The sequence below is a fragment of the Xenopus tropicalis genome, chromosome 8 (assembly GCF_000004195.4).
Source record: "Xenopus tropicalis strain Nigerian chromosome 8, UCB_Xtro_10.0, whole genome shotgun sequence".
Classification (NCBI taxonomy): domain Eukaryota; kingdom Metazoa; phylum Chordata; class Amphibia; order Anura; family Pipidae; genus Xenopus; species Xenopus tropicalis.
The window spans coordinates 106,107,588-106,130,729 of NC_030684.2; the positions used below are offsets into that span (position 1 = coordinate 106,107,588).

General features: G+C 39.2%; 1 protein-coding gene across 2 annotated transcripts in view; it reads right to left on the reverse strand.

The window, feature by feature from the left end:
• Positions 1–12,590: 12,590 nt before the first annotated feature.
• papln (papilin, proteoglycan-like sulfated glycoprotein) overlaps positions 12,591–23,142 on the reverse strand; it is a 57,510-nt gene continuing 46,958 nt past the window's right edge. For both annotated transcript variants that reach the window (XM_004917234.4, XM_002941084.5), the window contains 10 exons: positions 21,557–21,662; positions 20,295–20,760; positions 19,821–19,958; positions 18,137–18,267; positions 17,560–17,644; positions 16,346–16,477; positions 16,113–16,240; positions 15,533–15,641; positions 14,949–15,124; positions 12,591–13,940 (listed from right to left, as the gene is read on the reverse strand). In XM_004917234.4, coding sequence (XP_004917291.1) covers positions 13,798–13,940; positions 14,949–15,124; positions 15,533–15,641; positions 16,113–16,240; positions 16,346–16,477; positions 17,560–17,644; positions 18,137–18,267; positions 19,821–19,958; positions 20,295–20,760; positions 21,557–21,662 — 1,614 coding nt within the window. In that variant the 3' untranslated portion in view covers positions 12,591–13,797. The remainder of the gene's footprint in view (positions 13,941–14,948; positions 15,125–15,532; positions 15,642–16,112; positions 16,241–16,345; positions 16,478–17,559; positions 17,645–18,136; positions 18,268–19,820; positions 19,959–20,294; positions 20,761–21,556; positions 21,663–23,142) is intronic.

Below are 23,142 nucleotides of genomic sequence, written 5' to 3' on the forward strand. Positions count from 1 at the left end.
GCTTCTTTTCTTGTGGTTTTCTTGTGCTTGGCCAATTGTAGTTTTTTTTTTTTTGTTTTTTTTTTTACTTTTCTGTGTTAAATGTTTTTTTGTTTTTTTTTTTGTATTAAATCCGTTTATTTTCAAAAAGATAGTAAAGCTTCACATTATACATTTATAGCCTTTTACATTCAGACAATTTTGTTTCCACATTCTTTACATCTTATCTATTTCTAATATAGATACCTTAGAAAGAGGCTATCGTATATGTTGAGGAATAGAAAGGAATGAGGGAGGGTAGGGGTAGGACTAGGTAATGATAGAGGAAAGTAAAGATGAGTGGAAAAGAAATAGAAAATACAAGAAAGATATAAACTACAGAAGTGGTGCGGTCTTCCTGTGTTAAATGTTATGCTTTAAAGCAGTGATCCCCAACCAGTGGTCTGTGAGTGACATGTTGCTCACCAACCCCTTGGATATTGCTCCCAGTGGCCTCAAAGCTTATTTTTGAATTTCTGGCTTGGAGGAAAGTTTTGGTTGCATAAAACCCAGTGAAAAGCCAAATGGAGCCTTCTATAGGCTACCAGTCCACATAGGGGCTAATAAATAGCCAATTATAGCTCTTATTTGCACCCCCAGGAACCTCTTCCATGCTTGTGTTGCTCACCTACACTTTTTCCATTTGAATGTGGCTCACAGGTATAAAAGGTTTGGGATCCCTGCTTTAAAGTCTCATCACAATTTGACATTTTTCTTGTAATCTTCCTGTGTCTAATTATCAAACCTTTAAACGTTTTATGCGTAAATACGTCTGAGCTTTAGGCTGCCATACTAATCCAATGTATTTGTGTGTCTCATATGAGGAAATGTTCTATACACTAACGGACACTGCAAATGAATATGAACTTGGCTGTATGAGCAGAATACCTCTTCTGTGAAAGGAGTCTTGTGAATTAAAGTGGCATGAAGCTTCAAAGCTATTCTATGTAGAATGTCCAGGGAGCAGATTTATATAGGGATGTTGGTTGGGTTAAGTAATAGAAAATATGGACATATTACTACTCGGGAGCTAAAGGAAGAAATAAAATGCTTTTTCTTTTTCTAACCAATAGTTTCCTGATTTTATCCAATATCTACAGGACACAAGAACTGAGTGTCATGGTAAAATCACCCCTTAATCTTTACGAAGATGCCAAAAGTCTTTGGGATACATCAGAGGGCGACGAAAGGAACCCCCTTTTTCCATGTTACTTTAAAGGAAAAATAACACCAAAAAAAAAAGTTTATCAAAGTAATCAATATAGTATGTGTGTGTTTGCTTCAGAAACACTACTATTGTTTATACCAGGGATCCCCAAGCTTTTATACCCATGAGACACATTTAAATGAAAAAAGTGTTGGGGAGCAACACAAGCATTAAAAGGTTCCTGGGGGTGCAAATAAGAGCTTTAATTGGCTAATGAATAGCCCCTATGTGTACTGGCAGCCTACAGGAGCCTCTGTTTGGCATTATACTTGGTTTTTATGCAGCCAAAACTTGCCTCCTTACCAGAAATTCAAAAATAAGCACCTGCGCATCCCAACAGATTTGCCAGATTGTGTGAAGAAGATGGGAGTGTGAACTCTGGATTGGCGGTTCTAGGTGAGGCTGATCTCTCTAACAGCCGGGAGACCAGTTTCACTAGTAGTGGTGGGGAGGAGAGCAGAGCTAGGCCTAAACAGATGGTGGTTATAGGGGATTCGATCATTAGGAAAGTGGACAGGGTAATCTGTCAAGCGGATCGCTTCAACCGGACAGTTTGCTGTCTTCCTGGTGCCAGGGTTCGGCATGTGGTTGATCGGGTTGACACATTATTGGGAGGGGCTGGGCATGACCCGGCTGTCTTGGTACATATCGGTACTAACGACAAAATGAACGGTAGGTGGGGGACTTTAAAGAGTGAGTTCAGGGATCTAGACTCTAAGATTAGGCAAAGGTCCTCCAATGTCATTTTTTCGGAAATTTTGCCGGTGCCACGTGCAAGTTTAGGGAGACAGCGGGAGCTTAGGGAGCTAAATGCGTGGCTAAAGTCTTGGTGTAGGAAGGAAGGGTTTGGGTTCCTAGAGCACTGGGCTGACTTTTCCTTGGGGTACAATCTATACAGCCCTGACGGATTGCACCTCAATGGAAGGGGGTCTGCTGTGCTAGGGGAGAGAATGGTTAAGAGGCTGGAGGAGTGTTTAAACTAGACAAGGGGGGGGTGGGTGAGCTAGAATTCCATGGGAAAATTAGTGTAGACGGGGTAGGGGGACTAGCAAAGGGTTGTGGGGGAGGAGTGAGGGGGGCATATAGTTTATCAGATAAGGAGCTTCCGTTACAAGGAAAGCAGTCTCATAATTGCCTTAGCTCTAATTCTCCCTTAGCTAATGTAAACATCAGAGGGAGAAGTAATAATCTCCGCTGCATGCTGGCTAATGCGCGTAGCTTGTCGGGTAAATTAGGGGAGCTGCAAGCTATTGCATGTATTGAAAATTATGATTTAATAGGTATCACTGAGACCTGGTGGGATGATAAATGCGACTGGGCTGCGAATGGTTATACACTTTTTAGGAGGGACAGAGAGATTAAAAAGGGTGGAGGGGTTTGTCTTTACGTAAAGTCAGATTTAAAGCCATGTAATAAAGACATTACCAATGAAAACGTTGAATCTCTTTGGGTAGAAATTTCAGTAGGGCTGAAGGTCACAAAGAAAATGATCATTGGTGTATGCTATAAACCACCCCGTATAGATGAGGGGGATGAGGCACAGCTATTGTTGCAAATGGAGGAGGCTTCAAAACTGGGTCAGGTTGTTATTATGGGGGACTTTAATTATCCGGATATTGACTGGAGTAATGGGGTGGCTAAGTCAGAAAAAGCTAGTAGGTTTGTAAATATGCTAAATGACAACTTTTTATTTCAGGCAGTTCAAGAACCCACTAGGAATGACGCTATTTTGGACCTGGTAATATCTAATAATAATGAACTTATCTCTAACATTTGTGTGGGTGAGCATTTGGGGAACAGTGATCACAACATGGTCTCCTTTGAGATAATGCTGCAGAGACAGCGCTATAAGGGAGTAACTAATACGCTCAATTTTAGACGTGCAGACTTTGCCAGTATAAGGGCATCTCTGCAATGTGTCAACTGGGAAAGGCTTTTCATGGGGTTAGACACAGAAGGAAAATGGAACATCTTTAAAACATTGCTTTGTAGGTATACACAACAGTATATTCCCCTTGTAAGCAAGGAGAGGCATCGCAAAGCAAAACCTTTATGGCTGAATAAAAGTGTTATTGTCGAGGTTGGTAAGAAAAAACGTGCTTTTAGGGCATTCAAGTTAGCTGGGACAGCGGAAACTTTCATCAGGTACAAGGAAGAAAATAAAGCATGCAAAAAAGCTATCAGGCAAGCTAAAATAGAGATGGAAAGGGATATTGCAGCAAGGAGTAAAAAGAATCCAAAATTATTTTTTAATTATGTGAATAGTAAAAAAATGAAGCAAGAAGGGGTGGGAACCTTATTATCACGGGGGGGTACGTTGGTTGATGAGAATGGGGAAAAAGCTGAAATTTTGAACTCTTATTTTTCATCTGTCTATACATCTGAGGAGCCAGATAATGAAGGCTTCCCTTTTAATATGCCCAGTGCTAGTAATTTAGCTACTGACGCGTGGGTCACTCGGGAGGAAATTCAAAAGAGACTTGAACATGTAAAGGTAAACAAAGGTCCAGGACCGGATGGGATTCATCCCAGGGTATTAAATGAGCTGAGCGCTGTGATTGCCAAGCCTCTTCACTTAATTTTTGAGGATTCATTGAGGTCTGGCATGGTGCCGAGAGACTGGCGGATTGCTAATGTGGTGCCATTATTTAAAAAGGGATCCCGTTCTCAGCCTGAAAACTATAGGCCTGTTAGTCTGACATCAGTAGTAGGAAAACTTTTGGAAGGGGTAATAAGGGATAGGATAGTTGAATACATTGCAGTTCACAATACTATAAGTTTGTGCCAGCATGGTTTTATGCGTAACAGATCTTGCCAGACTAATTTAGTCGCCTTTTATGAGGAGGTGAGCAGGAACCTTGATGCTGGAATGGCAGTTGATGTCATCTACTTGGACTTTGCTAAAGCGTTTTATACAGTACCTCACAGAAGGTTAATGATCAAATTAAGGAATATTGGCCTAGAACATAATATTTGTAATTGGATAGAGAACTGGCTGAAGGATAGAGTACAAAGAGTGGTGGTAAATGGAACATTTTCTAATTGGACCAGTGTGGTTAGTGGAGTACTGCAGGGGTCAGTCCTTGGTCCTTTGCTTTTTAACTTGTTTATTAATGACCTGGAGGTGGGCATAGACAGTACTGTTTCTATTTTTGCTGATGACACTAAATTGTGCAAAACTATAAGTTCCATGCAGGATGCTGCCGCTTTGCAGAGCGATTTGACAAAATTAGATAACTGGGCAGCAAACTGGAAAATGAGGTTCAATGTTGATAAGTGCAAAGTTATGCACTTTGGTAGAAATAATATAAACGCAAACTATCTACTGAATGGTAGTGTGTTGGGGGATCCTTAATGGAGAAGGATCTAGGGGTTTTTGTTCATAACAAGTTGTCTAATGCCAGGCAGTGTCATTCTGTGGCTACTAAAGCAAATAAAGTGCTGTCTTGTATAAAAAAGGGCATTGACTCAAGGGATGAGAACATAATTTTGCCTCTTTATAGGTCCCTGGTAAGGCCTCACCTTGAGTATACAGTGCAGTTTTGGGCTCCAGTCCTTAAGAAGGATATTAATGAGCTGGAGAGAGTGCAGAGACTGCAACTAAACTGGTTAAGGGGATGGAAGATTTAAGCTATGAGGTGAGACTGTCGAGGTTGGGGTTGTTTTCTCTGGAAAAGAGGCGCTTGCGAGGGAACATGATTACTCTGTACAAGTACATTAGAGGGGATTATAGGCAGATGGGGGGTGTTCTTTTTTCCCATAAAAACAATCAGCGCACCAGAGGTCACCCCTTTAGATTAGAGGAACAGAGCTTCCATTTGAAGCAGCGTAGGTGGTTTTTCACGGTGAGGGCAGTGAGGTTGGGGAATGCCCTTCCTAGTGATGTGGTAATGGCAGATTCTGTTAATGCCTTTAAGAGGGGCCTGGATGAGTTCTTGATCAATCAGAATATCCAAGGCTATTGTGATACTAATATCTACAGTTAGTATTACTGGTTGTATTTATAGTTTATGTATGTGAGTGTATAGATTGGTAGGTGTGGGTTAGGTGTGCTGGGTTTACTTGGATGGGTTGAACTTGATGGACACTGATCTTTTTTCAACCCTATGTAACTATGTAACTATGCTTTGAGGCCACTGGAAGCAACATCCAAGGGGTTGGTGAGCAACATGTTGCTCCTGAGCCACTGGTTGGGGATCACTAGTTTGTATAAACAAACTATTGTATAGCCATGGGGGCAGCCATGCAAATTAAAAAAAAAAAAAAAAAAGAGAGAAAAGGCACAGGTTACATAGCAGATAACAGAAAAGTTGCATGTATTCCAATTGTATTCTACAGAGTTTATCATTTATCTGCTATGTAACCTGTGCCTTTTTTCCAGCTTGAATGGCTGCCCCGAGGCTACACAGCAGCTTTTTTATATTTATTATAGTAATCTTTCTGAAGCAAATATACAACTTAACCAGTGCAGGACAACAGTACATTATATTGTAATTGCTTTAAAACATTGTATTTTTTGGTGCTACAGTTACTTTATCAAAGACATGTACTGAACCCAGAAGAAGAGAGAGAGATGCTGTTTCTTTCTGCATAGTGCATCACTCAGTGGGCAGTGACTGCAGGCATTGCCAAGGAGTTGGAATATCCCAGCCAGTGGGGAGCCCAGACAGCTGAAATAGGAGCTCAGTATACAAGCCACAGATCTGTCCACTCCCCTGGATTTTCCATGAGTTACCCCACCCCTACCCAGGACTCCTGTCACTCTATGGTATTCAGTTTTTTTGGCAGACGCCCTTACATGTTGCAGCTTCCCCTGGGCAGCTGCATTCATAAGTTGATGTCTCTGAAGCCCTCTTCATTGAGTTCATGTGGAACAATATATTATAGCAACTCTGCTCAACACTTATGAGTTCAAAACAAAAGTTGCTAAAGTTTCCTTTTCTTGACATTTGACTTAATTCATCCCAGAAGGGACTGAAGATCCTGAAGGATGGGTAAAATGGATTCCAGATACAAGTTATGACCGAAATGCTGTATTTTAATAATTACCAGCCATAAATCTTCTTCAATTTTTTTTTTTAAAGAAATTTTACTACTAACTTTTTAATGACTGTCACTTTAAAGGGACAGTAACACCAAAAAATGAAAGTGTATAAAAGTAATTACTATATAATGTAATGCTGCCCTGTACTGGTACAACTGGTGTGTTTTCCTTAGAAAGACTACTATAGTTTATATAATAAAGCTTCTGTGTAGCCACGGGGGCAGCCATTTACAGGAGAAAAGGCACAGGTTACTTAGCAGATAACCGATAAAACCCCATTATATTCTACAAAGCTTATCTGTTATCTGCTATGTAACCTGTGCCTTTTCTCCTTTTTCCCAGCTTCAATGGCTGCCCCCGTGTTGACATAGCAGCTCATTTATATAAATTATAGTAGTGTTACTGTAGCAAACACACCGGTTTTACCAGTGCAGGGCAACAGTACATTATATTTTAATTACTTTAAAACACTTTCATTTTTTGGTGTTACTGTTCCTTTAAGGAAAAAAGAGGCAATCCATTTCAGAAAAATGTTTTTTTTAATAATATTTGCTAAGTTTAAGTTTGTCCTCTGGCTTGTTAAAATCAATAAGCTCACACACAAACCAAGGGCACACTTACTGTACATGCTACATTACATCAGCCAATGACTTGACAGGGCTCTGTCTTTGACTCCTTCCTGTTACCTGCTATATTTCCTGTCAGGTGATCAATTTGTGACAACAGCACAAACTGGTGGCTCAATGTAAAGAAGCAATATCTACTAATCTGTATCTGCCAATTTGCTATCATTTATATGATATAAATATGTTTGTGTTTTTCCAGGAAATACTGCTCTCGCTGACATGCCTGTTGCTGCATGGAAAGTAATAACTTATAAAGTTGAGCTTGGGGTGAATTGCATGGCTGGGAAATTGGGCAGAAGTGTGAAAAGAAAAGGGAAAAACAAAGCCTTGTCTTTGTAGCACACAGACTGCCTTACACAGCATTTGCTCACTGCCAGGTAAATGATTCCAAGAAATATGTATCAATCTATAGAGGGGGAAGACTTTTTGGGGATACAATAGATCATCACAAAAGAATATAGTATAAGAGTATCTCAAAAACTGAAAGCAGTACCAGGTGAAAATTGATAAAGTAATTTATTAGGACATGAAGCCGGTGGCCTGACATGTTTTGTCCCTTTTGGGGCACTTACTCATAGGCTCAGAGTTTTTTTTTAAAACTGATCTAAGAATATAATGGTATATTCAGATTGTGGAACCACTGTATGGGGAGTATGAAACTGTGATGTGAACATTATGGGGCAGATTTATCAAAATGTGAGTTTAAAGCATAAAACTCGCCCACATTCTATTCATTCCTATGGGATTTTTAGAAGCGTATTTTTCAATGGGTGAAAGCTAGAACTCGCCATTTGATTAATATGCTTCTAAAAAATCCCATGAGTAGAATGTGGGTGAGTTTTTATGTATTAAGCTCTAAAATTACATTTAGATAAATCTGCCCCTTAGTGGAAGTAATTTCAACAGGGTGACATGCTGTATCAAGGATGGTATACATGGCTGGTATACAGAATAGCTGTGGAACAGGGTATGGTTTGAAGTACACACTGTATTGTGCCAGAGCTGTATATTCTATATAGCGGGGCAGCCAGCCCCTCAGGCACAAATTAACTCCTCCCCCAGGGGTGGAGCTTAAGCCCCAGGCTTAAAGGAACAGTAACACAAAAAAAGTAAATGAAATAAAATGCACTGTTGCCCTGCACTGGTAAAAGTTGTGTGTTTGCTACAGTAACACTACTATAGTTTATATAAATAAGCTGCTGTGTAGCCCTGGGGGCAGCCATTCAAGCTGGAAAAAAGGAGAAAAGGCACAGGTTACATAGCAGATAACCGATAAGTTCTGTAGAATACAATAGTGTTTTATCTGTTATCTGCTATGTGCCTGTGCCTTTTCTCCTTTGAATGGCTGCCCCCATGGCTACACAGCTGCATTCTTTATATAAACCATAGTAGTGTTTCTGAGGCAAACGCACCAGTTGTACCAGTGCAGAGCAGCAGTACATTATATGGGAATTTCTTTTATACACTTGAATTTTTTGGTGTTACTGTTCCTTTAACTATTAGCACTATATTTTATTCAAGACTGGTAAAGCATCTATTTGGTGTTTAGAAATACTAAAGACCCGGCATAAATGTCCCCAGGTGATTTCCCAAAGCCTGTTTTAATAGTTACTCTCTAAAGGAAAACTAAGCATCCAACCTCTAGTCATATTATGCACATTATAATAAAGTTACATTCCAAGTCGGAAATGTTTGCATCTCTTTATTTTGTAATTTACTGTGAGTGAATTGTGACAATAGGCACAAATGTTTTTTAAACATAGTCACAATATGGCAGTGTCCCTCAACCCTTACTGTTCCCAGCTATTCTAGAATGAAATCACTTAATGAATTATAATGAAAGCTCCATCATTTACATTCTGTAAACAAAAAAAACAAAGAAAAGTACAAAAATCAGATTTTCTTTCTTCCACCCCCCCCCCCATTTTCTTTATATATGAAGTAGTTAAAGGGGCCTACAGTATTGTGCCACAGCTTTTGCCCTCTTAGTATTATAATTACAGCTTCCAGAAACTCCAGCCAATAACCTGTGTTAAATGTACTGAAGTGTTATATAACCCTACAGCAGTGCTCACCAGCCCCTTGGATGTTGCTCTCAGTTCCCCCAAACTAAGTAGTTATTTTTGAATTCCAGACTTGGGGGCAAGTTTTGGTTGAATAAAAACAAGATTTCCTACCAAATAAAGCCCCTGTAAGCTGATAGTGTGCATAGAGGCTGCCTAATAGCCAATCTTATTTAGCAATTTTCAAGTTTACAAACTCAAACTTGAATATCTTGAATTGAAAATATGGCTTGACTTTGCCTAGTACAAAACCCATTGACTTCTATAGAAACTCACAAGCTTTTAGATGGTGAATTTTTACATTTGAGTTTCCTTTTTTTTGCATTTAATAACTTAAACATTCGAGTTTTTGAACACAATCAGTTGGGCTTTTCTATATTTTTTTTATTATTTGTCTCCTCCTGACTATTTCCAGGTTTTTAAATGTGAATCTACAATATTACTGCTATTGTTCATTTTTATAACTTATTTTTCAAGCCCTCTCCTATTCATCATCCAGTCCAAATCACACCACTATGTAGTAAGGTGGGAAGCGCATGAAAAAAATCTAAAACACAATGGAAGTAATAGTGCAGATCGTTTTTGTCAACAATGTACACATCGGAAAGGTTCTGCTGCTGTTTACAATCGTTCCGTACGAAAATTTTGTGACTTTCGGGATCGCCAATACAATATTAGCATGACTAATACGATTTTTTCATAAGCATTTTCATGATATTTGCGATCTTCACAATCCAATCCGAATTTATCCCATTCGGTATTCGAACTCGTGATTTGATAAATCTGCCCCCTAGTGTATTGTGCAAAATCAATAAAAAGGTATAAAGTGCAGGTGATACCCAACACCCACGTAGTTTGGTAAGAATAATCGCTTACCAGACCCCACTGTAACACTGCTAAACATCAGTCATCAAAACAAAATGTTGTCCTCTTCAAATGAGTGGAAAGAGAGAAGAGATACAATAGTGTAACACCATTTATTACAATAAAGAAGTTAAAGCTACTTACAAGTATACGTTGTTAAAAAGGCATATCAGAATAAAATCCCATAAGCAGGTTTATGTATTTGAGCTTGACGCATTTCGCATGCTTTCTCAAGAGCAAGAGGTGACTAATTGATGTTTGGAATTGTTACAGTGGGATCTGGAAAGCGAGTTTTCTTACCAAACTACAGGGTACGTGGGTGTTGGGTATCACCTGCACTCTTTTATTGATTTTGCACAATACACTAGGGGGCCCGTTCATTAAAGCACGATTGACCACAAATGAGAAAAATTTGTATTTTTTCTAATTGTTAGAACTTTCTGTACTGACCATGATAATATTGTTAAAATAGTACAACTTTTTTGTGGTTTTCACAAAAAAGTCATATTTTTCGCAAAGACTACGACCATTTCGGAATTCATTCAAGCTTCGGTATTGTGACTACCTTTTGGACAGGATGGAGCTGTACAGTGCCATTGATTCCTATGGGAGGCTTCCAAAATCATGCACTGAAGTTTCAAAGCCAGAAAGGTTTTTGTGCCGTTTACGATCATTTGGATATGAAAATCTCATGACTTTCAGATCGCAACCACAATATTTTCGTACAACCAAGAAAAGAATTTTCGCACAATTTTTCATCAGAAATTATCATTGTTACTCCGAATTTTTTCCAATCGTGCTTTTAACTGGCGGAAATTTGTGCTTTAATGAATGGGCCCCCTAGGTGTACCTTATTGACAAAAACGAGCTGCACTATTATTTTCATTTTATTTATATTTTTTTCAGGCGCTTCCACCTTACTACATATGAATATTTCTGATCAGAGGGGACTTTGTCAAGTGAAGGCTGCAAACAATTTTCACCAAGGAGAACTTGACCATTTAGCGCCGAGTATTTTTTTTACACTTTTACTTTCAAATTGCACCACTGCATGGTTGCTAGAGTAATTTGTACCCTAGCAACCAGATAGCTGCTGAAATCCCTAACTCGAGAGCTGCTGCACATATAAGTAAAAAAAATGCAAGTAAAAAAATGGAGACCAATTGCAAATTGTCTCAGAATATGACTCTCTACAGCATACTAAAGGTGAGTATAAGGGTGAACAACCCCTTTAAGAAGGTAATGCATTTGTTATATTTACACTTTCCATGACCTGCAGATGCATAGCAGCAATAAATATCTAGTTTCATTATATTCAGTGCCTGGCCCTTCGTTATTTATTAGTGTGCCCATACCTTGTCTAATTTCATTGCTTTTCCATTGCACAGAGAGCTGCAGACTGATTAAATGACGCTGCTGAACTCCAGCCAACAGAGTAAAGGCACGTGTTTTTGCATTGCAGTCTGTGGCTGGTATCAGAATGCTGTTATACAGCTATACACTGTATGTGGGCTTATTTATCATTAATATTTATTATTAATAAGGAAAATTAATTTGAATAAAAAACTCAAATACTTTGAATTTTTCAAGTTTACAAACTAAAAAAACACAAAATGTGGGTTTGCAAATATGGCTTGACTTTGCCTAGGACAACTCACATTGACTTCTATAGAAACTCACAAGCTTTTAGATCACGAATACATTTAAGATTTTTGCACTTAAATACCAGACATTAAAGTTTTTGAAAAATAATTTGAATTAGAGTTTTTTTAGCTCAAAAAAAAATTGAATTGTGAAAAAAAAAAATCAAACTCAAACGGTGCTAAATCTCTGTAACTGTATATTTATAAAGCTGCACATATAAAATAACCCCTTTAGGGGAAATTCCATTGCTAAAGTGCCCATTCATCTACAAAAGTGAGGTAGGCTCATACATACCCAAATCCATTTTGAGGCCACCAATGAAAATGCTTGCCCTATAAGCTGGCCATTTTTCTCTTTGGAAAGGAAATCCTTGATTTCATGGGAACCCTGTCAGTTTTTAAGGATTGTGTAGTGTATAGTGTATACTGGGTACATGTTTCAGGTAATGCACAGCTGTGACAGATGTTTCTAGACCCTTACAGTAGTCCTATGGTGGCCGTACACTGTCTGCAGACCACCCACAGGCTGTCGGAGAGAGTGTGGGGCTTAATGTTTTCCAATGAATCACAATGCTATTTTGGATGGACAATAAAATATAAGAGATGTGAGCCAGATATGAGCTGGCAGACACATTTCATTAAAATTTTGGTCATAGAGGAAGTTGTGTTGTTTATAAACAGGGTGAAGTGAGAACATAAAGGCTGAGATTGTATTGGAATACAGTATTTCTGAGGCCCTTACCCAATTACATCTGTTTCTGTGTTCCTGTGTGGGGGCTTTTTATTCATTCCACCCTATTGAAACTGCTGCATTAACTAGCTAAGCCCATTCTTAGCTATGTTGTATATACACCTGGCACTATGCTGAACTGCCAAACACATGTGAGACTTTGCAGTTTTGTGTCTCACCTCCATGTAGTGGGGAGTTTCAATGTGGTAGAACACATATCCAAACAGCCAAATAGAAAAACAATAAATAAATGCCCATGTGTAAGGGCCACATGTGGCATAAGCCTTAGCCTTAAAGTAGTTCTTTCTACACCATGTAACACCCAATGTAATCTAAAAGATTCTTTAAAAAGCACCTAGTATGGTGATGGTATCCCTTTAAAGAACCACACTGGGTAATAGCTAATACACCCACACTTTATTTACAAACAGGGCAATGGTCAGTCTATGCATACCATATTGAGGGGTCACAAAGAGAGATTAAAAAAAGGTTTGTTAAAATTCACTTTAATTCTGTAACCCCGTCTTTACCAGAAGTATCCAAAACACCTAACTGCAATGTAAAAATCCATTTATGAGAGCAGGAATGTGAGTAGATTTGTATAATTTCTGTACAGCTACTAACTGAAATAGAACTGCATGGTGAATGCAGAAGTGAAATCCAGCTTGTTCTTGCATAGTACAATATGCACAATATATGTGTATATATTAATGGCTAGTATCTATGTGCTTCATCCCAGCAACACTTGTACCCAAAGTGTTAGATTCCAGCATTTCTACAAATGAAATTAAAAACAAACAAGCAGTGCTACTAACCGCCACACTTATGGCCCAATATATAAACATAGACTCTTTGTCTTACCCATAACATGTATGGTCTCAGGTATCCTCCACTCCTGCATTAAGGGACTAATCATGTCCTGTTTCACTCTGGTCCATGTATTTTCAGAGACATCAGCCATTTGGGGTGATTTTTAGCCTTGCACCTATTACACCCCAATTATGCCTCTGCTTTGCCAGTAAAATAAATCTAGAAGACTCCCAAAAACATAAGAGAGGTGACTTTCTGTATCTGGCTAAAACAGTTAATTAAACACATGGTATTAAACACATGGTTGCACTCAGCATGATCTGCTCCTGGGAGTTGTAGACCAACAAAACATTTATTATCCTTAGACTGATAACAGGCATCCTTTAATGCCACAATTTCTGTGGGTCCAAACCCCCATTATCCTGCAAGATGGTATTCTAAAGTTCAATGGCTGTTAACATGCAGTGGCAAAGGCTGCCTCTCTCTGCTCTGGGCATTGATGAGCTGGTCTCTGTTTTTACTCCTATATACATTTCCCCCAAACACTAATCTGTAGACATTTTAAACATGTAGCAATTAAACACTCTTTATATATTGTGCTTCTTTTGGCTTTAAACGCTGCATTTGAAAATTAATATCTACAACCAGTCAGTAAGGATCCAAACCAAGTAATGATCTTTCATTGAGCAATGTCCAGGCACAGGTTTCTTGGATGTTCCAGCTGGGTTATGATCCTTGTAGAAAGTTTAAGGCAATGTCTGTACCATGGTGCCATGCTGAGTTGTGTGGGGGTCAGTGCCTGGAGCAGCTGGCACAACAGAAGCTGTTGTAGTACTCATTTGAGCAGAGGTTAGCATAGACAACGAGGTCGCAGTTGGCCAGGTCTGGGTGGTCTATGCATTCTCCATGCCTTTCTAATAGTTTTAATGGAGGTGCTGTGAGGAAACAAAAACATATAGCTGACAAGTACTGCTGTATGGAAAGAAAGAGCCATACCTGGTATTAAAAAAGCATCTTGCTGTAAGTTACCACGTTGTACATAGTTATTAGGAAATGCCTAGAAAGTAGGGGGAGCTTTGGCATGGTGATGTCTGTAGCTGAGCAAAGAGAACAGTGTTGTTCTGGAAATGCAAATTGGGTAGAAAAGAGACCAGAGCCCAAAAGAAATACTTTGTGCAGAACAGAAAGAGTACTTCTCAGCATGCATGCCAGTAACTTTAATTCAGCTGGCATAATAGGCGGCAGTCCCAGGAGTTGTAAATATTATTTGCATTAGTGAGCTATAATCAGCATTGTAAGTTGATGCTGGGGCACCATTTGTTGAAGCAACAAGTTCATTATAGCTTTCCCATTAATGTGGCTGGTGAGTTGGCCATGTATTAATACACGAATGCAAATCTAGGCATCAGTGGGGAAAAATGCACCCACTGGATCACTAATAGACTGGAAACCCAAAGGCCTTCCACCTATGCTAGAATACAAATAACAGTTGTATATTTAGTACTCATGTTCTTACACTGCTGGACCTGCACTCCTAAGGGTAGTATTGGGCTCTAATGCCGTAGATGAAATTGTTCAAAAAGCACGAGCATGTAGCTGTTACTGAATGGCCACTTACTGAAGCTTATCCAGTCAGAAATCTGTCAGAAACCTAGTTTAATAACCTAGGAACTACTGGTGTAACAACCGTGGGGACAGGGAGTGTGACTTCACCTGGGCTCGCTGTCCAGCATGCCCAAAGGGGCAATCTTCAGAAAATCAGGAGGCAATTAAGAACTGGGGAAAGGGATATTGTAGGCAGTATTTTGGATATTGGATATCATCTTTCTGCCGATGAAGTCCTTCACATCATGTGTCTTTAGAATACTTTATCAAAGCATATTTTTACAAAGAGCACATTTTAAAGCTGTGAGCAGTATTGTAATTATGGATAATAAACCAACCTGTTGGTCTGCTCTTATGCACCCTGATATCAGCACTGGCACTAACAGAGTGGGCACCGTTGTATGCGTTGCATGTATATGAGCCCTCATCTGCAGCCTTTGTGTTACGAATGATCAAAGTACCATCCTCAGACACGTGGGTGTGATGCCAATCTGATCGCACAGGTAGACCATTTCTGAAAAGAACCATACATGGGTAAAATATCAGAGTTAATATAAATCCATGAATTTAAAGAGGCCATTTAATAAATGCCATTTAATAAACTGTAATGTACTTCTCTAATATACAATAATAATTAAAAGAGATAAATGTATAGGGATAATAGAATAAAATTACACAGTTTGCTACAGGTCTATTAACCCAAAGCAATCAATCAGAAGCTAGCATGTACTGGAGAGCTGTTTGAAATCATCTGATTGGCTGCTAGACTTGGGCAAACATTTTATTACATGAACCCAAAGCAAAATCTTTCATTGCAAAACTAACTGTCAAACTTTATTTTGATTCCATAAAAAAATAAGCCCCACTACACATCCCAGGTGTTTGAATGTGCTGGACCAGTCAGGTGTAATAGAAATGTTACCTTGACCATTGTATATTTGCATTTTGACCACTAACAACGCAGCGTAGTTCTGCCTTTTCACCCTCGGACACTGTAAGACTAGTTGGTGGGCCAGTGATTTTCAGTTCTCCTACAAAGAGAATTTTTTGTTATCAGAATGGCAGCTGTACAGTGAAATACTTGATAATCCATTACAATAATGCTTCCCTATATTTGTATATCTTCACCCATAGTAACCAATTGAGACAGTTGCCAGTTGAGACAGAGACAGTTGCCAATAAACTAAGTAAACATATTTTACGTTATATGTCGTCAATGAAAGGTGAAATGGACCATGGTTTACAATCTGCTTACAAGTTAACTAAAGCTCTAAAGAATGTAATGAAGAAAGGCTGTTTTGGTTTAAACAGTGCACCTTTCCAACAAAACCTAAGCCCCAGAGATAAGCTTGGCATACTGGTGCCTGGGCTGTTAAGGCAGATCTGTGCCCATGCCAACCTCTCTACTCTGCACAGTACAGTTATGGGTGGTCCCACTCTTGCCATGGTTATTAAACAGAACATTAAACACTGTTGGACTTTCTGTATTTCTTATTACTGACCTCTGATATTGAGCTGGATATACTTCACCACTTGGCCAGCCCTGGTTGTTGCAGTACATGTGTAGATGCCAGCATCATCTGGACTCATGCGGCTAATAGTGAGTGAGCCATCAGATTGCTTCCTGTGCCTGTTAACAGGATAATTCATTTTGCAGCTTTGACTTTGCACCCAGTTCAATTTTAGGCAAACATTACAATTTGATGCACTGACATTAAGGTGGAGGTTATCCTACCTCGGAGAAGACAGTGGTTTTCCATCTTTCTGCCACTCAACGTTTGTGCTGGAATGAACCTCCAGAAGGCAAGGAAGCCTTGTGCGGTGTCCAAGACTTGCATCTATTACCAAGGGAGTTTTAGCTGATCCCCTAAAAGAAACAAATGTAACAAATGGGTTAACTGCCATTGCAAATGCAATATTAGCTTTTATACAAAATATGTACTAAGCCTGCACTTTCAGAAGAAGTTCATCATTACTATAAACCAATAATGCTTTCATGTTGCTTGGCTTGCTGACCCAAGTCATGGGCATATACATTCTAAAGTTCCACTGAATGCAGCAGAATTGGCAAGGTTTCCCACACCAGAGCTGATGGCAAGTGCACTGCACAATCACTAAAATAAGGAAAGAAATCCCAAAGAGAAGGGAAGTGCCCCCAAAAACAAACTCTTTAACGTAGGCAAATTAATTAAAAACAGACACTATTCTGTAAAAGTAATTAGTGGTCAAAGATTCAGTCATATGTGAGCTAAAGGTAATAACACTATCTCACTGCACAACTTTGTACCCCGGTATACAAGCACAGAAAACACAAAGTACAAACCCAAATGACTGAGTTATCATTTTTTTGTGTGGAGGCAATGTAATTAACAGTAATATTCTTAGAAATTAATTGATAGCGGTGCCTCCAGTTTAGGTAACAGCAAATAAAAACTGTAGCACACTAAAATTGCAAGCCGTGTAAAAAAAAGTGTTTTATTTGCCCAAGTACATACAGAAAACAAGAGCAACGTTTCAGGCCCCTTGGGATCGCAGGGGCCCAAAACCTTGCTCTTGTTTTCTGTATGTACTTGGGCAAATAAAACACTTTTTTTTACATGACTTGCAATTTCAGTGTGCTACTGGATATTTTTGCTGTTGAATATTGACCCCCATGCAGTGTGGGGTTCTTCCAGTATTTTGCACCTGATACCCTTATGGGTATGCTAACAGAGGGTTGAGCTCCCCAATTCAACTGCTCCAGTTTAGGTAATGTCTCAAGTATGGTAGATATTTTTCAAGTAGATAAACCTTAGGCCTAACCAAGTGAGTGGAGCTTGGGTGAAAAAAAGTTCAGAACCCTGGTCCTACAGCACAACTGGTGTTATTCCTAGGCACCAAGCTTGGTCTGTTCAGCCAAGACTATCCCTTTATTAGTGGATTAGATCACAGAATGCCAAGCAGGCTTACCTCCTGTCTGAATGCAGGGGCTGATTTCTGGTGTCTTTGGTTGCCTGAGAAGCATTGACTCTTTGAGCTCCCTGTGCCCCCAGATCTGTCAATACATATTAAACGTATAAGGACAGGTATTTTAAACCTAAGTAATTTTAAAATAGGTAAGTAAATTAAGAAAACATAATTTGCAGTTGCTTTCTCAATTATCTTCATTAAAAGGCATATAGGACTTTTGCATTCAGTGGAACAGCAAATAGTCGACCTGCAGTAAATATGGCCGACTGCATATTCTGGAGATATCCATCATGTAAAATAAACATCAACACTATAAAATCTACAGTGCATCTATCCTAGGGTATCAGAGCTCACCTAGCAGTGTAATCAGTTTTACAAAATTATTAGCTTTTACTACAGAAACTTTATATACTGCCGTATATATTTGTGGGAAGGTTGTTCAGCAGATAAACCCTAGTTCACAATGGATACAAAGGATATACTCTATGAAAATGTTTTGAAATGCAGAAAGTAAAGACCGCCTGTGCCAGGATTAACTAGTATCAAATGATCCCATCCCACTGTAGCCAAGGATTACCTTTCACTTGAAGTCGCACTCGATGACTCTCTCTCCGGCTCCCACTGGATGCCAAACACTTGTACTCCCCTGCATCTTCTGAGTGCACTCTATTGATGACCAGAGAGCCATCTGGATTGTAAATGTATTTGCTGTGTTCAAGATATTAAGACAAGCACTGGGGTTATTCATTTTAAGCAATTACAGTTTTTTCCCTTTTAAAGAAAACTATACCCCCACAATGTAGGTCTGTATAACAATATATCTCAAAACAAAAGCCTAAATGTAAAGCCCTGCTTCATACAAATAAACCATATACTTGTGGTGCACACAAACAAACCAGGGACACATGCATGCTAGGCCACATCACCAAATTAATAGACAGAGTTCTGCCTCTTGCTCCCACACTACTTCCTGTTACAGTTAAAGCTGCATTATTTCCTGTCAGGTGATCTCTGAGGGAGCACACAGCCCATCACTAAATGGTGGATCAAGGAAAAGGATGTAAAAGGGCAATATTTACTGATTATATATATATATATATATATTATAGTTTGGTAAGATTCTTTAATAGGCAACTTAATATAATAAAAACTATCTGTTGCTTAACAATTTATTCTAAAGGTATAGTTTTCCTTTAAAATCACAAAGATAGAAGGTTTCTATTTATACAAGTACACTACAAGGTCAAATGTATCCAAACATCCCTTTCAATTAAAGGAATCTGATTTTTAATTCACATGCAATTCTGACACCAGTGTATACCTAAGTACACATACTGTATATATAATATTCAGCAACATATAATCTCAGTAGAATGGGTCATAATGATTAGCTAAGAAACTATTAACATGGTGTCATAAGATACCAAGTTTCCCTTTTTAAACTTCTGCTCAACATGATGTCCTAGGAAATTTGAAGCAAAGTGAATTGGGGTTAGTGTAGTTTGTATTCTTAATTACACATTGCAAATTATTCATTCTACCATTTATAATTTTATTTTGTAAACAATAAATGTATTTTTTAGCTGTAATATTGGTGTGTAGGCAGCCTATGGCCAGGTGCCCCTAGGGCATGAAACGTTCAGGGTTTATGGAGATGTTTTAATGTAACTTTGAATAAAGTATTTTTACTTTTAAACTTTGTGACCCCTGTGGAAATTCCTGAGTGCCTATGTGCCCATAGTGGTTGCTGTCTTTTGCTCTAAGCACCCTATGCTGAGGGTCGGGGGCTGGTGCACCCGGACCATCACTTCTATTTGGTGAGTGTTTTGTTTACTGTTGGTCTTTCTATGCCCTTGTTTTTGTGGAGGCAGCCATCTCAGGACGTTGTGGCTGATCCTATGGTTTCAGAAGGAGTCAGCACTGTACAATTCAACTGTTTTCACATAACCTATTGTTTTTCCTACTCAATGTAGTAGGAGTTGTGACCAGATTTGGGTGTTACAGAGTGCTATTCCCATATCTACCACTAGGTGGGGCACAGGACCATTTTTAGAAATGCTGTTGTCAGGGAGGCGTTATCTTTTTACCTGCCCATTGTTCTGTTGATAGGCTGCATTGGGGGATGATGTGACAGCTCTCCTCCAACAGAATTTGTAGATTTTGTAGAAAGCATGCTATACACACAAACTATGTAACTATGTTATTAAAGAACTGCAACAGGTCTAGTCTATAGTGTAAGTTGGGTCAAGGGAAATGCTCACCTGGAAGGCAAGAGAGCTTGTCCATCTTTCTGCCATTCAATATTACTAAAGGGGTAATCACTGACTTGGCAGGGCAGGTGAGCCGTCTGTCCTCTAATGGTCTCCATGGATGAAAATTTGACCTTGTCCAGAATAATGCTGAAAGAGAATGTGCATGTTGCCTTTTAAAATCCATGTTCTTTTTTTAACTAGGGTTTCACTGTTGAATGATGCTCTCAAACAATTCATATATGCAATTATGTTAATTAAAGGGAAAAAGTAAGGTAAATGTAGGGCTTCAACATCACTCTTAACAATGTTACAGTTTACTCCCAAAGTGAAATTCAGAATACAATGAGCAGATTTTCAATCTAAAAGAGATTTACATCTCTGGAATTAGGATTACACTTCGTTAGACTTTCTGCATGTAATGTCTCACAGTAGTGTAATGGGATATCTCATGTCAGTGGAGTTTGGATATAAAGATTAATGTACCTGTAAACTGAAGAATGCTGAGAGGTGTTTGTGTCTGTTTTAGTTTTATGTCTTTCTGTGATATCTCCATTTCTTATGTGGCTAGTGCTGCTCTCTCCATGGCTATGACCAGCAAGATGACGACCTTCAAGATCTTGGTCAAGTGTTTTGACCATCCCTTGATTATGATCTCTTCTCTCTTCCACTGGCACGTCCTCACCTGGGGCCCCTGAATGGATGTGTGTCATTCGGTCCCATTTCATGCCTCCCTTGCGGTACCTATACTCCACATTACCAGAGTTCCTGCCCTGTATCTGCTGGCAAGAACTCATGCACTCCTGCTCTGTGGCAAAGTTATTTTTGTTCCCATGGCAGTTGCCATACCAAAACCGATTACATTTTCCAACTTCAGGCACAAAGTACCAACGAGTTGACCAATCAGCGCACGATCCTGTAGCACTTGGTAGCAGACAAATGGTAGGATATGCTGTGAAAAACACATAAAACAAGGAAACTCTGTTAATTTTAGTGTTAGGACAATTCTAATATCCATTAACAAACCATAATTTCTCCCTAGTAAAGGTCACTGTATCATTGTAATTGTTCTATGTAAAGGGAAATACCTATGATGCAACCATTTAATCATATGGGATTTTTCTTGCCACTACTGTGCCTGGAGTTTTTCATTATCATCTGCTTTTGGCTGACCTTGCCTCTTTTACATATTTATGAGAGGATTACTGCCCATGTCAATAAAAATAGTGTAAGATATTGTTGCATATTTCAGGTTGTGCTATAACAATTCACCAAAAAGCATAACATTTAAGGCATTAACAGTTAATAGCATAATATTAATAGCATATGTGTTGATATGGTTTTATTTGGTGAACTGTTGACTTTAAAGGGGACCTGTCACCTACACATAAAAAGCATTATAATAAAAGATCTTTGCAAATTAAACACAAAACCCCAATTTTTTTTTTGTTTTTAAATAAAAACATCTATACCTGTTATAAACAGGCTTAGAAATCTGAGCTGTCAATCATATATTGCCGCCCTGCCCCTATGCCTCAGGCATAGAGGGGGGCAGTCAATTACTTTCACTTTCCATTCAGCACTTCAGGGCTGGATGTCAGGGCAGGTGGTTGCCATTAAAGTCAATGGCAGGCAGCACAGACGGGTTCAGAGTCTTTTTTAACAAATGGAAAAGGTATAAGAAGTTTGTGGTTGGAGAAACATGAAACAACAAGTTAACCCATGTTAACAAAGGAAGAAGGACTTACGATAACTTGGTTTACTTCTGCACCCTTCACCCACAGGACCAGTGGCTTTATTTATGTTGTCAAAGCAACATCCAAACTGAGAAGCCCGGCATTCTTCAGATGGAATCTAAAACAGATAAATGTGCTAATTACTAAAAATGCTAGCTAAGATGCTATTGGGTACGTTTAGATCTGTACTAAAACGGATTACTTGTTAAGATAAAAATAAAGAAAGGGGTGATGTTATGGGCAAAAATGATGTGGGCCCAGTGATGTTCATTACAATATATAGTATGAAATAAGATGCTATATAAATTGTAATACAAAGTCGGTGGTTAATTTAATTAACTGTACAAGATGTTTAATTTAAATTTGATATGATCAAGGAGTGAGACAACATCACTTTCGAGACACTTTAAGGAATGTAGTGGTAATATGGAGCATGTGAGATTACAGGGAATAGAGAGGGGGGCTGTAGGACCTAGAGGAGGTGATTTACATCAAAGCACTTACGTGCAGAAGATACAGTGGCTTGCAAAAGTATTCGGCCCCCTTGAACTTTTCCACATTTTGTCACATTACAGCCACAAAAATGAATCAATTTTATTGGAATTCCACGTGAAAGACCAATACAAAGTGGTGTACACGTGAGAAGTGGAAGGAAAATCATACATGATTCCAAACATTTTTTACAAATAAATAACTGCAAAGTGGGGTGTGCGTAATTATTCAGCCCCCTGAGTCAATACTTTGTAGAACCCCCTTTTGCTGCAATTACAGCTGCCAGGCTTTTAGGGTATGTCTCTACCAGCTTTGCACATCTACAGACTGAAATCCTTGCCCATTCTTCTTTGAAAACATCTCCAGCTCAGTCAGATTAGATGGACAGGGTTTGTGAACAGCAGTTTTCAGATCTTGCCACAGATTCTCGATTGGATTTAGATCTGGACTTTGACTGGGCCATTCTAACACATGGATATGTTTTGTTTTAAACCATTCCATTGTTGCCCTGGCTTTATGTTTAGGGTCGTTGTCCTGCTGGAAGGTGAACCTCCGCCCCAGTCTCAAGTCTTTTGCAGACTCCAAGAGGTTTTCTTCCAAGATTGCCCTGTATTTGGCTCCATCCATCTTCCCATCAACTCTGAGCAGCTTCCCTGTCCCTGCTGAAGAGAAGCACCCCCAGAGCATGATGCTGCCACCACCATATTTGACAGTGGGGATGGTGTGTTCAGAGTGATGTGCAGTGTTAGTTTTCCACCACACATAGCGTTTGCATTTTGGCCAAAAAGTTCCATTTTGGTCTCATCTGACCAGAGCACCTTCTTCCACATGTTTGCTGTGTCCCCCACATGGCTTGTGGCAAACTGCAAATGGGACTTCTTATGGTTTTCTGTTAACAATGGCTTTCTTCTTGCCACTCTTCCATAAAGGCCAACTTTGTGCAGTGCACGACTAATAGTTGTCCTATGGACAGATTCCCCCACCTGAGCTGTAGATCTCTGCAGCTCATCCAGAGTCACCATGGGCCTCTTGGCTGCATTTCTGATCAGCGCTCTCCTTGTTCGGCCTGTGAGTTTAGGTGGACGGCCTTGTCTTGGTAGGTTTAC